Below are 14,051 nucleotides of genomic sequence, written 5' to 3'. Positions count from 1 at the left end.
TATATGTAAATGCTGTGACAGCAATGGAAGTCCCTCTTTTCAAGGACACAGCTCATCCCTATGGAGAATGTCCCCCATATTTATGAGTATTGTGCAAACAAAAGAGCAGTTGCTAAAACATGGATTTATTGGGGCATTATTGTCAAATACTATCAAAGACAAAATTTTCTGTTAGCTTTGCCTGATCATCTGTAGTACTCGAGTTACAGAAATAGTACATGTACAGAATGTATTCATGTGCAAAGTGGATCATTTATTTAGCACCAAAATCAAATTATAAAAACATCAGCTCCATCTTAAAACAGGCATTTAAAAAATATTTCTGACATTCTAAGTTTGCATCAAGACGTCTGTACAATCTGGAGACCCAAATCCCACTGTAATTTCCAGTGACAAAGGCAATTTTCACTAGTTGTGGGAAGTTGGAAGGGGACCCATGGTGTGGTGATAAATGCCCTTCAAAAAGTCCAGTGGGTCCCAGGGATGCTGTTTCCTACTCTGCCTGAGGTTTCCTCCTTGATCTCCAGGGAAAGAGTTTCGTGGTTGCTTAAACAGAGTCTCAGTAACTGGTCAGGAATCTGTTATATAATAATATTGCAAAACTTACTGAAGAGTAAAAAACCATGACCGAGGTCTCTTGCCCACTCACATCTGCCATGCTAAGCTTCTCAAACAGGGCTCTTCATAACCAGCAACCCTGAAGCCCTGATTTCAATGTAATAAGAGCTGGTTAACACCCTTTAACAACTACTTTGCGATTCCAAACAACTCCCTGACAGCTTTCCTAGGGAGAGCATGGAATAACTGTGGGGGGGCTCTAAAGATCTAGAGGCAAAAACAAGCTCAGTTTAACCATTTCCCGCATAGGCGTGAAGTCCAGTTCATGAAGGCCTCCTCACAGAAGAGGAAAGCAATGTCTTCTCTTCAGTAAAAGCCTTGCCACTCACGGGGCTTTCCATTTTCCTTCCTTATTCTTTTTTTTTTTTTTGCGGTATGCGGGCCTCTCACTGTTGTGGCCTCTCCCGCTGCGGAGCACAGGCTCCGGACGCGCAGGCTCAGCGGCCATGGCTCACAGGCCTAGCCGCTCCGCGGCATGTGCGATCTTCCCAGACCAGGGCATGAACCCGTGTCCCCTGCATCGGCAGGCGGACTCTCAACCACTGTGCCACCAGGGAAGCCCTCCTTCCTTATTCTTGGCAACTGTTTTTTGAAACTGGGTGACTCCCCATAGGCAGGTGGCAGGAGATATTTACAAGTAGAGCCAGCATCCTGGGAGTACTGTCCTTTGTGCAACCATGAGGAAGATGAGGCAATTAAGCTCAAGAGGACATTTTGTGAACAGGTTAGGAAGGCCCATTTGTACCCGTCCTTTGGAGCTAGTGAAACTGGATATCTAAGGCTGTCCAAACTCCCAGGCACGAGGAATCGCAGTTCCAACTCTATTGCGATATATGCATTCATGATCCTTATTTATGAAGGACTTTGGTTTCTCTTTGGCTGTGGGTTCCTGGGCTAAGTAGGTCTGGTCTGTGGGTCAGCAGGTGGGATAGTCCTGGAAGACTTATAGGGCCAGGGACATCCTCCAGCATGTTGTTTCCCCACCAGATGGTAGCACTCCCGACAGTGCTGCTGGGAATAAGTCACAAGATGGGACATGATTCTGGCCCTATACAAGGTCAACTAGGCTCCTATCAAGGACACACAGAGGGATAAGTCTACAGGGAGCAATTCTGTGTTCTTCTGGCCTTCAGTCTTCCATGTCAGTGAATTTTCTCTTCGTATAGTTCTGAACCAGGTTGGAAGCTGTGATCTGAGAGGCCTGCCCCTTCTCCCAATTCTGAAAGTCATTCAGTCCTTTCTGCCCTGTTTGAAACAAGCCTCTCTCCATCTCATCTAGCCTGGCTACCAGCGCCGAAGTGTCTTCGTTGTAAGCATTCTGGGAGGAGTCCATGATGCGGCGGAAACGTCCAACAAACGTCTGAAGAAGTGAGAGACAGAAATCAGATACATTTTAATCCCTGAACATTTAAATGGCACGAAAGGCAAGAATCTGGTTTAGGACTTAGAAGGAGGTCTGCGTCTCCTCTGCCACCTGTAATCAAGTATCTTATTTCCAGGACTTCCTGTTGGTCCCAACTCTTAGCAAGCAAATATGAAGAGCGGCAGACAAGCCATATTTACATGTATATATAATCAGCAAACACAGTCTAATTGTAGGCTGACCCGGAATAACAAGAAACTGATTGTATAAATCATACACTCCCCGGGTAAGAGTAACATCTGGTGGCTGCCACGGCTGGCTCCTGAGACATGTGCAATGCCATAGGTTTTCACATCAATAACTTGCCTGCAGGAGAGACTGGGAGATGTCTGTGTTCTCTGGACTGTCAAAATGCAGGAGTTGGGAGCCGAACCCGTAGAAATGTGGCCCCATTTTGTGGAGGTCCACCACGTTGGCATCTGCACTGAACACGGTCCTCCAACCCTCCTGGTAGATTTTGGGAAGTTCCACAGAAAGGATCCGGCGCTTGTTGTCAAAAAGTCCTTTTGCCAGCCACAAGGGGAGTTCAAGCTTTGAGCCCTGTATTGCACAGGATTGTAGGTTTTAAAAACAAGTAACATAGTAGGAAATGTGTGTGACAAAAAGGAAATGCACATGGCCTGAGGGAATATCAATACCACCTGTTCTCTTTAGGGGCATAACTGTCAAATACAGAAGATACAGCTGTAACTTGAAGAAATGAACTGTGTGGGCTGAAGTTTTATGTCATGATGGAATGGAGAGAGAAAAAGGATTTATATACCAAAAACAAAGTCGAGAACAAAAATGTGGCACAAAGGGAAAGTTTTCTAACTAACATAAATAAAAACTGTCCAATTGCAGATACTTCAGAGATATAGTAAACATTTCTACTTTCTTTGAAGATTCAACATCTATTCCACATATGCACTGACTGACTACCTACTATGTGCCAAGCACCTCTCTAGGTGCTGGGGAATATAAAGAAAAATAGGGTCAGCCTGAGCTCAGGCTACAGCCCCTCCCCAGCCCACTACGCAGCTTTAAAGATGACAGAAAAGGTAAATGTCTCTATTTTTTAAAGCCTTAACAGAATTAGTAAATAGATGAGGTGGCCACGATGCAAGCAGTTTCTGCAGTGCAAGCTGCAGAAACATTAAAATGAACATAGATAAGAATAGCATAGGCAAGGGCCTGTTTTTACCTCAAAGGTCTGCAAAAAAGTAACATTTATACTCCTAAAAACAGGCAGTTAAAAATTTGCAGAAGCTACAAATTGAAGCAATCAGGTCTATATAAAACAGCTAGAAATTTAGCTAGCATTTTAATATTCCAATGAGAATCTGAAAAACGTTCTCCATTAAGATCATATGGACTCCACTTTTTTTAAAAAAAACACTTTATCCCTGTGCCTCATTTATTTTGTAATTAAGTTTGTACCTTTTAATCTCCTTCACCTATTTCACTCCTCCTGCCCCTCCCTCCCCTCTAACAACCATCTACTGGTTTGTTCTCTGTATCTGCGAGGCTGTTTCCATTTTGTTATGTTTGTTCACCTGTTGTTTTTTAGACTCCACATATAAGTAAAATCATACAGTATTTGTCTTTCTCTGACTTTTTTTAAGAGATTTTCTTTTTATATATACAAGACACATTATTCCATTAAATTTGAGGACACAGTACAAAAAAAAAACTTCAACTAACTCAGCTGACAGTGTTGTTCACGCTCATGATGCCACTTTTTGTTGGTGTTGTTTTGTTTCCTAATAATAAAGGAGGAGACTTAGGGCTATTGGGCTGATATATATTTGTGGGTCCCCCCCCCGCACCTCACCCACACACCACCAGGGTGAACAGGAGGAGGAGAAGGGAGGGCAGGGCCCACAGCAAAGTTTCATAATCTTGAATGCAAGAAGTTAAGAGAAACATCCAAAAAAAAAAACAGGCAAGCGTAACTGGGTTAAGGAGGCAACAAAGGCACAAACTCTCACAGAGGAGAATTGCTGTTAAAGGTGGGGGTGGCTTTGAGGGGTGGGTGAGCAGAGCTTTTGGTAAACTTCACAGGGCTGGGGATAAAAATATTTGGTTCAAAGCTGCCCAAGCAGCCAGGACATGAGGGGTCAAGATCCAAGAAAGAAGAGAGAAAAGTAAAGTCCAATATTTGGAACTAAATATCAACAGTAATTAGGCTCTGACTTTAAAATAAATAAAAAATCAAATGGAAATTCCAGAGATGAAAAATGCAATCATTGACCTGAAGAACTCACTAGATTAAGTCAAATTTAACAGTTTTACCAGATATAACATAGACGAAGTGAGGATCATCAATTGGAAAAAAGATCAGTAGAAAATAACCAGACTAAAACATGGAGAGAAAATACAGAAAAGAGCCTAAGAGGCATATGGAATATGGTTAAAAAAAAAAAAAAAAAAAGTCTAACATACATGTAATTTGAATCCCAGAAGGGGAGGAGGGATAGATTGAGGCAAAAGAAATATCTGAAGATAATGGCCACGAATTTTCCAAAATCAAAAGGAATATAAAATCACAGATTCAAGGAACATTATGAATACCAAGAAGAATAAATATTAATAAGACTTCAACGAGGCACATCTTACTCAAATTGCTGAAAAACAAAGACAGAGACAAAAGCAGCTATTAGTGGAGGTGAGGAATATATTGCCTTTAAAGAAGAAACAATAAGAGTTAAAGCCGACTACAAAGTGCTGGCAGAAAATAACTGCTTACTAAAATTCTATACCGAGTGAAAATATCCTTTAAAAGCAAAGGTGAAATAAAGGCATTTCCAGACAGAAAGCGTGCACTAAAAAGTTAACACAGCAGCCTGAGACTGCTCTCCTTAGAAAGGCCTGTAAGGATGACCTTGGTTGGTATCTGGGAATTTGGGTTTCAGGAGAGTTCCCACCATTCCTGGGACTGATAAGAGTGCCTCAATATGCCTACACTGCTTTTGTTTTTCGTTTGTTTTTTGTTTGTTTTTGCAGTACGAGGGCCTCTCACTGTTGTGGCCTCTCCCGTTGAGGAGCACAGGCTCTGGACGCACAGGCTCAGCGGCCATGGCTCATGGGCCCAGCCGCTCCGCGGCACGTGGGATCTTCCCGGACCGGGGCACGAACCCGTGTCCCCTGCAATGGCAGGTGGACTCTCAGCCACTGCGCCACTAGGGAAGCCCGCACCTACACTGTTTGTACAAACAATGTGGCTTATGCTGAACCCCTGCTTTCCTTCTTGGAGTCTGGAATCTTGGTATGCGCTAGGTAGAGAGTGCCTATGTAAACTTCCCCCAGTAAAAACTTGGGTACTGAGTCTCTAATAAGCTTCCCTGGTAGACAATATTTCACACATGTTGTCACAGTTCATTATTGGATTAAGTGTGTCCTACATGACTCCACTGGGACAGGACTCTTGGAAACTTGTGTCTAGTTTCCTGCAAACTTCATCTCATGCACCCTTTCCCTTTGCTGATTTTGCTCTTATCCTTTTACTGTATTAAAATTTAAACACAAGCATGACTATCTGATGAGTCCTGTGGGTCCTCTTAGTGAATCATCGAACCCAACGTTGGTCTTCAGGACCCCTTGTACAGACAGAAATGGAGAATCTATCACTAGAAGACCCAGAGTAAAGAAATCAAGAAGGGAGAATGAAAATGACCCCAGCAAGAAATATGGAAATGTAGGAAGGAAAAAAAAAAAAGAGTAATGGAAAGAGTAAATAAGTGTGTAAATATAAAAATAACAATAAATGACAATAATGTTTTATAGGATTTAAAACGAGTCAAATTACAATACAACAATAACATAAAAGAAAAGAGGGAGAAAATGGAGTTAAAATGTTATTAGGGATTCCCTGGTGGCACAGTGGTTGAGAGTCTGCCTGCCAATACAGGGACACGGGTTCGTGCCCTGGTCTGGGAGGATCCCACATGCCGCGGAGCGGCTAAGCCCGTGAGCCACGGTCGCTGAGCCTGCGCGTCCGGAGCCTGTGCTCCGCAACGGGAGAGGCCACAACAGTGAGAGGCCCGTGTACTGCAAAAAAAAAAAAAAAATGTTCTTAGATTCTAACACTGACTGTGAAGTGATGAAAGTAGTAATTCATATAACATTTTTGGTAGTCAAAAATGATTGTGTAATATTTAAGGTAGCCACTAAAATAACAGAAGAATAAATAATAAAAAGGAAAATGGATAACAAAAATTTGATTAATACACAAGAAGTCAAAAAAGAAAAAGGAAACTAAAACAGATGGAACATAAAGAAAATAGTAGGAAGGTAAAAATAAACACAAATAAATCAATAATTAAATAAATGTAAATACATTAAATATACCAATAAAAAAATTGTCAGACCAAACAAAAAAACCCAACTATATGCCGCTTAAAAGAGTCATACCGTAAATATAAATATAAAGACATACAGAGGTTGAAAATAGAAGGATGGAAAAAAGTTATGCAAACAGTAATCAAAAGAAAGCATTACTAGAGATAGAGGGACATGTGACAATAATAAAAGGGTCATTAAACCCACAAGAAGAATATAAATACTATCTAAATTAACAGAATTAAAAAGAGCAACTGACAAACCTATAATCATTGTGGGAGACATTAACATATCTCTTTAGATAAATGAGAAGTAGCAAACACAAAAAAACTGTAAGAATATAGACGATCTCAACAAAACAAATAACAAACTTGACTTAATTTACAGATATAAATTACGTATTGCAGACCATTACTTCACAATATAGAGCTTTTCAAGCATATATAGAAGGGTTAAATTGGTCTTATGCTGGGGTTTAAAGCAAGCGTTAACCTTCAAATAACTGAAATCATTCAGACTATGTTCTCTGCCACTGTGTAACTAAGCCAGAAATCAAAACCCAAAAGTGTACATAGTAAAATCTCCAAATGTTTGAACCTAAGCACCAGTCTTACAAATAATCCATGAGTCAAAGAGGAATTCACAACGGAAATCAGAAAATCAAATTAAAACTTGTGAAATCTAGTTAAAGCTAGAGGAAATGCACAGCTAAAAATGTAAAAAGGAAAGTTGAAAAATCAATGACCTAGGTACCCATCTCAAAATGTGACTGGGTGGAAGAGAACAAAGAAAATCAAGTCTGAAGAAAGTAGAAGGAAAGAACCAACTAAGAATTTAATGACCTAAAAATAAAAGTACAAATGAGAAAGTTGACAGAGCCATTACTTAGTTCTTTGAAAAGACTAACACAAGTGATAAACTCCTAGTAAGACTAATTAAGAAAGACATCATAATTTCTCCATATCAAGAATAAAAATCAGGGGACTTCCCTGGTGGCACAGTGGTTAAGAATCTGCCTGCCAATGCAGGGGAACATGGGATCGAGTCCTGGTCCGGTAAGATCCCACATGCCACGAAGCAGCTAAGTCTGTGTGCCACAATTATTGAGCCAGCACACCACAACTACTGAAGCCTGCGCACCTAGAGCCTGTGCTCCTCAACAAGAGAAGCCACCGCAATAAGAAGCCCACGCACCGCAACAAAGAGTAGCCTCCACTCGCCACAACTAGAGAAAGCTGGCGCGCAGCAACAAAAACCCAACACAGCCAAAATAAATAAATAAATTTATTTTTTTTTAAAGAATAAAAATCAGGACACAGCTATAATTGTACAAATGTTTAAAAGATAGTAAAAGGATATTTGAACATTATAACACTCTATTTGAAAATTTAGATGAAATAGTCAAATTCCTAGGGGGAAAAAACAAGGTACCAAGAGTAAAACAAGAAAAGAAAATCTGATAGTCCTGTGTCTATGAATGAAATTAAATGTCACTAAAAACCTTCCAACACAAATCTCCCATGCAGAAGAATCCCAAATAATTTACGCAGACACTGTGCCTCAAAGAAGTGGAGCACAACTCACCACTCCTTAAGTATGGCTGCACATAATGACTTCCTTCCAGAGAGAAAAAAGGTGGAAAAAAAGAGTAACTTTACAGAGAAGAAGCCTGACAAACCCCACCTCGATCAAGTGATCAAGGTATCTATCAACATAAGTCATGCTGATGGCATGTGCCCTTGATACGATGTGGTAAAAACGGCACTTTTACCTCTGTGTTTTCCTCCTCCAAACAGTCTAATCGTAAGAAAACCATCAGACAAATCCCAAATGAGGAACATTCTCAACAAAATACCTGGCCAGCACTCCACAAAATTCATGGTCATTAAAAACAAGGAAAGTCTGATAAACTGTCAAAGCCAAGAGGAGCCTAAGGACACATGATTACTAAATGCAACGTGGTGTCCTGGATGGGATCCTGGAACAGAAAAAGGACATTAAGTAAAAACGAAGGAAATATGAATAAAATATGGACGATACATCTGTATATCAGTGTGTAAGAGAACTAAATCCTTAACTACTATAATGGAAAGTCAATAAATAATGTCTAAATTTTTTAAAAAAATTAAGATAAATTTAAGGGGCTTCCCTGGTGGCGCAGTGGTTGGGGGTCCGCCTGCCGATGCAGGGGACACGGGTTCGTGCCCATGTCCGGGAGGATCCCACATGCCGCGGAGCGGCTGGGCCCGTGAGCCATGGCCGCTGAGCCTGTGCGTCCGGAGCCTGTGCTCCGCAACGGGAGAGGCCACAGCGGTGAGAGGCCCGCGTACCGCAAAAAAAAAAAAAAAATCAAGATAAATGTAAGAACATTATTTAGAAATACGGAGGTGAATTTTGAAGAAACTGTGAAAAAAGTAGACAGATCCTGTGGAAATGGAAAGGGGCATGAGGGAAGCAAGGCAGAACCTGCTACTTTTTGTTATAAATCTTTCGGTACCATTTAACTTTTTAAACTCTGCATATGCCTTACTTTGATAAAAAATTAACTCAAAAGAGACCAAACAAAAGCACCCTTCTAAACAAAACTTAGGTTAAATAGGAAATCAAAAATAACCATTACAAGCCATGTTCCTGGGACAAACTCGAATTTGAAGTCCTGCAGTCCTAGGTTCGAATCCCAGCTCATCACTTACTATGAGACCCTGGCCCAAACTTTCTGGGCTTCAATTTCCTTATATGTAACATCACATAACTGTAGGGTTGTTGAAGGACTAAAGGGGTAATAGATGGAAAAGTATACTCCCCCCACCCCATCCATGCCTACACTAAAGCCCTCAGGAAATGGTTGCTGATACCGTCTTCATTACGCAGGAATGAATCTAGCAATCTGCGGTTCCCAGACATCATCTACTCTATACAACCCCAAACTGTTGTGCTCTAAGGCAAAAGTGATCAGAACCCTGGTCCTCAAGTATTCCGTAGGCGCCAATCCTTAAGCATCAACACACGTAGGGGTGAAAAAACACTGCTGAATATGGATAGTTTCAAAAATGAAATCCGTGCTGCAGGGAGCCTGACGACGCAGTATAAATTTACTTTCCGTAGGGGTGTTGAAGCCTAGGTCGGCGGGGGACCAGCGGACAAGACTCCTTAACGCACGGCCCTGCCTCCCCGTAAAACTACAGATCCCAGAGGCAGCGCGCCCGGCGACGCGGCGCCCCCAAGCCCGCAAGGCCTATCGCGAGTTGTAGTCTTTCCGGGCCGGATCGCTTACCTGAGGGATTGCGTTGTCAGCCTCGGACCCTCCGCTCCGGTCTAGGAAGAAAGTGCCGAGGCGCGGCATAGGGATCTCTGTGCGCACCGGGAGCTTCTCGTGGGACATCAGGATGTCGTCCAAGGAAAGAAAGTTCTCCTCAGGCCCCAGCGCACCCGACTCCACCCGGAAATAAGCCTCGGACATGGCGGCGGCTTGAGCTTCTCCGTTTCCACTCTTGTGATTCGGGAGAGTCAGGGATGTAAAAGAAAGAGGAGGCGGCTGAGGCCGCTCAGGATTGTGAGGGTTGAGGATGTCGCTGCGGCCACCAGGCTGGATTCAAACGCTTTTGCCGCGCCCGGGGACGGGCCAGACAAGAGCAGTCGATCCAGGCGGATCTGCCCAGGCAGAAGCAATCGACAAAGTCTGCGGATTTGGTTCAGCGCTACCCAAGGGAGGGGGAGCAGTAGGTGGATCCGCCTGGAGATTTTTTGCAGCTCTGTAGCCCAGTGTGAGAACTTTAAAAAGCAGCTGGAAATGCCTTTGAAACTGCAAGATGCATTTGCACTGGATTGTCTTTATGTGGTCCTTTAAACGTTTATATGAAATTTAAAACACTTTGCAACACGTTTGGGGGCTTAAAAAAAGATCATTGCACCCTCTCTCCCAGGCTTGATCCGTTCTGACCTGTTTACTACAGTTTGTCAATCTCTGTGAATATCTGTTAATCTTGGTACTTGAAAGAAACATTCAAAACAAAACAAAACTCTAGCACTAGCTCCAGATAGTTATTATGGACTATTTGTAGTATTTTGGAGGAGGTGTAGAGTGGCAGGAAGGGTGGAGCACAGCACACGTGGCTTGCAAAGGCCCTGAGTCTACTTCAGGGCCCCCCGGTTCACCTTAACATCAAGTGGCCATCTCCTTTTGTGGCTTTTATTTTAAATCCTTAAAAGAGGGAATCTGATCGGCCCAGTTCATCTCTTTGAGGCAGGCACATTGGTCATAGGTGGCCAGCCACTCTGTAGATTGGGTGCCTGTGTCAGTGCCACAGGGACAGGGAAGGGGTCATGTTACAGGTACCAGACTTGGGGGCTCAGGGGCGTGGGTGGTGGCAGAGTGTTGAGAGAGGCACTACAGCACTTATTTCATAAAGAAGGACATTTTCTGGGGCGACTAGAGCTGTGAGCAGAGGGTTCCTAGGAAAGGAATGTGTGTTAACCATGTTTTTTATGTTGTGTATTTTATGATGCTTTGACATCTTGGGGCCTTGCAGCCCCGAGGGAACTGTTCCTCCCAGGGTGAGCTAATTCCTAGAGTAACAAACAACTTGCCTATGAACCTGCCTGCCATGTACAAAGCAACTGATCCAAAGCCCATATCCCAACCACTTCCTTTATCTAACTCCCACATACCAAGCCAATATTTCCCCTGCCTTAAATCACCCCAGGGCCAAGAACTGGACAACTAAGAGACCAACCTTATTCAAACTATCCACTCCTAAGTTTGTTCAGACTTGCCTACTCTGCCTCACCCATTTCTTCCCACAGAAACCACAGTAAAGGTTCTGGGCCATATTCTCCCCTTGCTCCTTGTGCCTCCTGACTGACCCTGGTACTTCCCTGTGTGGCCCTGCATGGCATGATGTGCCCCTTCCCTTGGGAGCAATAAAACTTCTTTCAGTGGCACTGACCACTCTGTGTGATCACTCAGTGACCAATACAAGTTAAATCCTGGGCATCGTCAAAACCAGAAGCAGTGGGGGAGTGGGCCACATTATGGAAAGCCTTGGGTGCTATCCTAGGGAGTTAGACTATTCCCATAGGAAATGGGAGAAAAAGTGTAAGGTTCTTGAGCAAGTAGTAACATATATCTGAGCTTTAAGAAGAGAATTCTGGCAGTGGGGTGAAGAAGGGAGAGATTAGATGCAGGGAAGTCGGTCTGGAAGCTGTTCCGTGGGCAGTACCTGGCAAGCAGTCGGATATAGGAAGGAACGGACAGAGAGGGTCAGAGATGACTCAGGTTTTTAACTTGGTTGACTAGGTGGATGGAGGTGTCACTAATTGCTGTACACAGCACGGGAATACGGGCGGTTTGAGGCAAAATACATGTTAAATTTGGCACTCATGGAGTCCAGGAGCCGCTGAACAGGCAGGTGTGCAGCCCAGTGGAGAAACCAGCCTTGAACTTTCAGTTATCTATTTTGTGGTAGTTACATGAGAGTCTTTTTCTTTATCTTTTTTTTCCCCTGCGATGCTCGACTTGCGGGATCTTAGTTCCCCGGCCAGAAATTGAACCCTCACCCTCGTAGTGAAAGCACAGAGTCCTAAGCACTGGATCGCCAGGGTTATCTATTTGTGGTAGTTACATGGGAGTCCTTTTCTTTATCATATTTTAAATGCTCAGTTTGCTACACAATCCAATACAAAAATAAACATAATTCATATCCAAAACTTATGATTTCTAGGATGAATGGATGTAGGGTACTGGATATAGTTTAGGCTAGAAATATAAGTTAATTTGTCTAATTGAAGCCAATGCAGGTTATTTGCTGACAAAGAGAGTAAGTTATTTTTTATGTTGAAACTGTTGAGATGGATGCTTAATGATCTGTCAGTGCCAAAGAAGGGCATTATTTTTGTACAGAAACTAGAATATTGGCTCTAAACTCAAATACCACAGTTATTTTGATACTAAGGTAACAGGCCAGTGTTTAAGATGAAATCAGAGTACCTTGGTTTTCTTATTTAACGTCCTGGCTCATCCATGAAACTATTATTCATTTCTTGTATGTTTTTTCTCTATTTAGTCTGTTTTCTCCTTGAACTAATAAGTGAATAAGCCAGAAAAAGTGAAATGAGTGAAAGTTTGAGCTTATGATGCTAAACAATTACATGAATTCATTGACAAAAGGGGCACATAGTTTATCAAGTATAGATCTGTTTATAGCCTAAAGAGCCAGCCATGCTTCTTTTTTTTAAGAAAGCTCGTGTCCCTTAGTCCCCAGCCAACCAATCTACATACCAGAATTACACTGAACAGAATTTCAGTATATTTATAATATTCAAAGTATATTCAATATATTTACAATATATGGAATTTCTGTCTTCTGAAAGGTATCTGCTGGATCCCTGAAAAATAGAATAATTTTCCCACTGTAATCATTTCAAGATTGCAGAATTGTAGAACTGTGTAGCATATACAGACTTTAGATAAAGCAAAACTACAAGCAGCATTTTTTTGAATACCCGTGCTTTCTAAATTTCTTCCATTGAGTGGGGAGGCTGTGATGCAAGTGACAGAAATCCAAATCCAGGGGTGGGGGCAGGGGAAGACCTACAGGGGGGCGGGGTAAGGAAAGAAACAAAGAAATATATTGGACACCATCCTTCAAGTTGCTTGCTCAGCCAGGAGTTTTAGGGTGTTCCTTGATCCCTCTTCCCTTACACCCTTAATTGGTCCATCAGCAAATGTTGGCTCTGCCTTCATACTATTTCCAGAATCTGACCATTGCTCATCATTCTGGTCCAGGCCACCATCATCCCTTGCCTGGATTTTTCAGTAGCTTCCTATTTAGTCTTGCTTCTGCCTATGACCTCCTTATTGTTCCTTGAAAACCCCGGGCACACTCATTCCTCAGGGCTTGGCACTGTCTGTTCCTGCTCCCTAGATTGCCTTTCTATTGGATTTCCACATGGCTGGTCCTGTTTAGTGTTTCCTCCAAAGTCACCTTGAGTAAATGAAGCTTTCTCAATGAGACCTTCCCTAGCCCTTCTATCTACAGTTTTAACTCTCCCCCACTGGCACCAAGTATGCCCTCCCCTTTCCCCCTCAGCCCTGACTATTCTCTAATGTCCTATGTATCTTACTTATTTATCTTGCTGATTATCACCCCTACTGGAACATTAGCTCCGTGAGGGCAGGGATTCTTTTTGGTGTCTCTTTCACTGCTGTATCCCCACTGCTTAGTGCATGGTAGGCACTTCATAAATATTTATTGAATGAATTTGTGGTTCTTTATTTATAGTAATTATATTATTTTCCTTTAAAACATGAAGTAAAAACAATGAATCAGTTTTAAGTAAATAATAGTACAAGTGATGTACAGATATTACAACAGGAGCAAAGGGTAGCAGTGAAACATTGAAAACACCGGACTTAAGTGATTAAAAATACTTTGCCAAGGTACAGGTTCCAGTCACATCTAACTTTCTACATCCATAAGCTCCAGTCAATAATAACGCCGTGATGAAAGCTCATTGACTGGACCCTGCTCAGTTAAATTTGTTAAAGTTTGGTGCAACAGTATTGAATTTGACTTTTATACCAACTGTGAAAATGGAATGCTTAAGAGTCGACAAGATTTAAAATGGCTTAGTTTCCTACCTATGAAACATTTCCAGCAGCCATTTATACTCAATTGCTGTGTTACTTCTG

At 42.3% G+C, this 14,051-nt stretch overlaps 1 protein-coding gene across 1 annotated transcript; it reads right to left on the bottom strand.

The window, feature by feature from the left end:
* Positions 1–106: 106 nt before the first annotated feature.
* Positions 107–12,681, bottom strand: GINS3 (GINS complex subunit 3). The gene is made up of 3 exons (XM_022555907.3): positions 9,636–12,681; positions 2,348–2,581; positions 107–1,978 (listed from the first exon to the last, which is right to left on the bottom strand). Exons 1-3 carry the CDS (start codon positions 9,819–9,821, stop codon positions 1,748–1,750), a joined length of 651 nt encoding a protein of 216 aa, XP_022411615.1. The 5' UTR covers positions 9,822–12,681; the 3' UTR covers positions 107–1,747.
* Positions 12,682–14,051: the final 1,370 nt, after the last annotated feature.

Source organism: Delphinapterus leucas, chromosome 20 (genome assembly GCF_059928025.1).
Source record: "Delphinapterus leucas isolate spDelLeu-1000000601 "Yukka" chromosome 20, BTC_Dleu_Yukka2, whole genome shotgun sequence".
Lineage (NCBI taxonomy): Eukaryota > Metazoa > Chordata > Mammalia > Artiodactyla > Monodontidae > Delphinapterus > Delphinapterus leucas.
The sequence above is the reverse complement of the archived record's forward strand: the minus strand, read 5'-3'. Positions and strand labels throughout refer to the sequence as shown.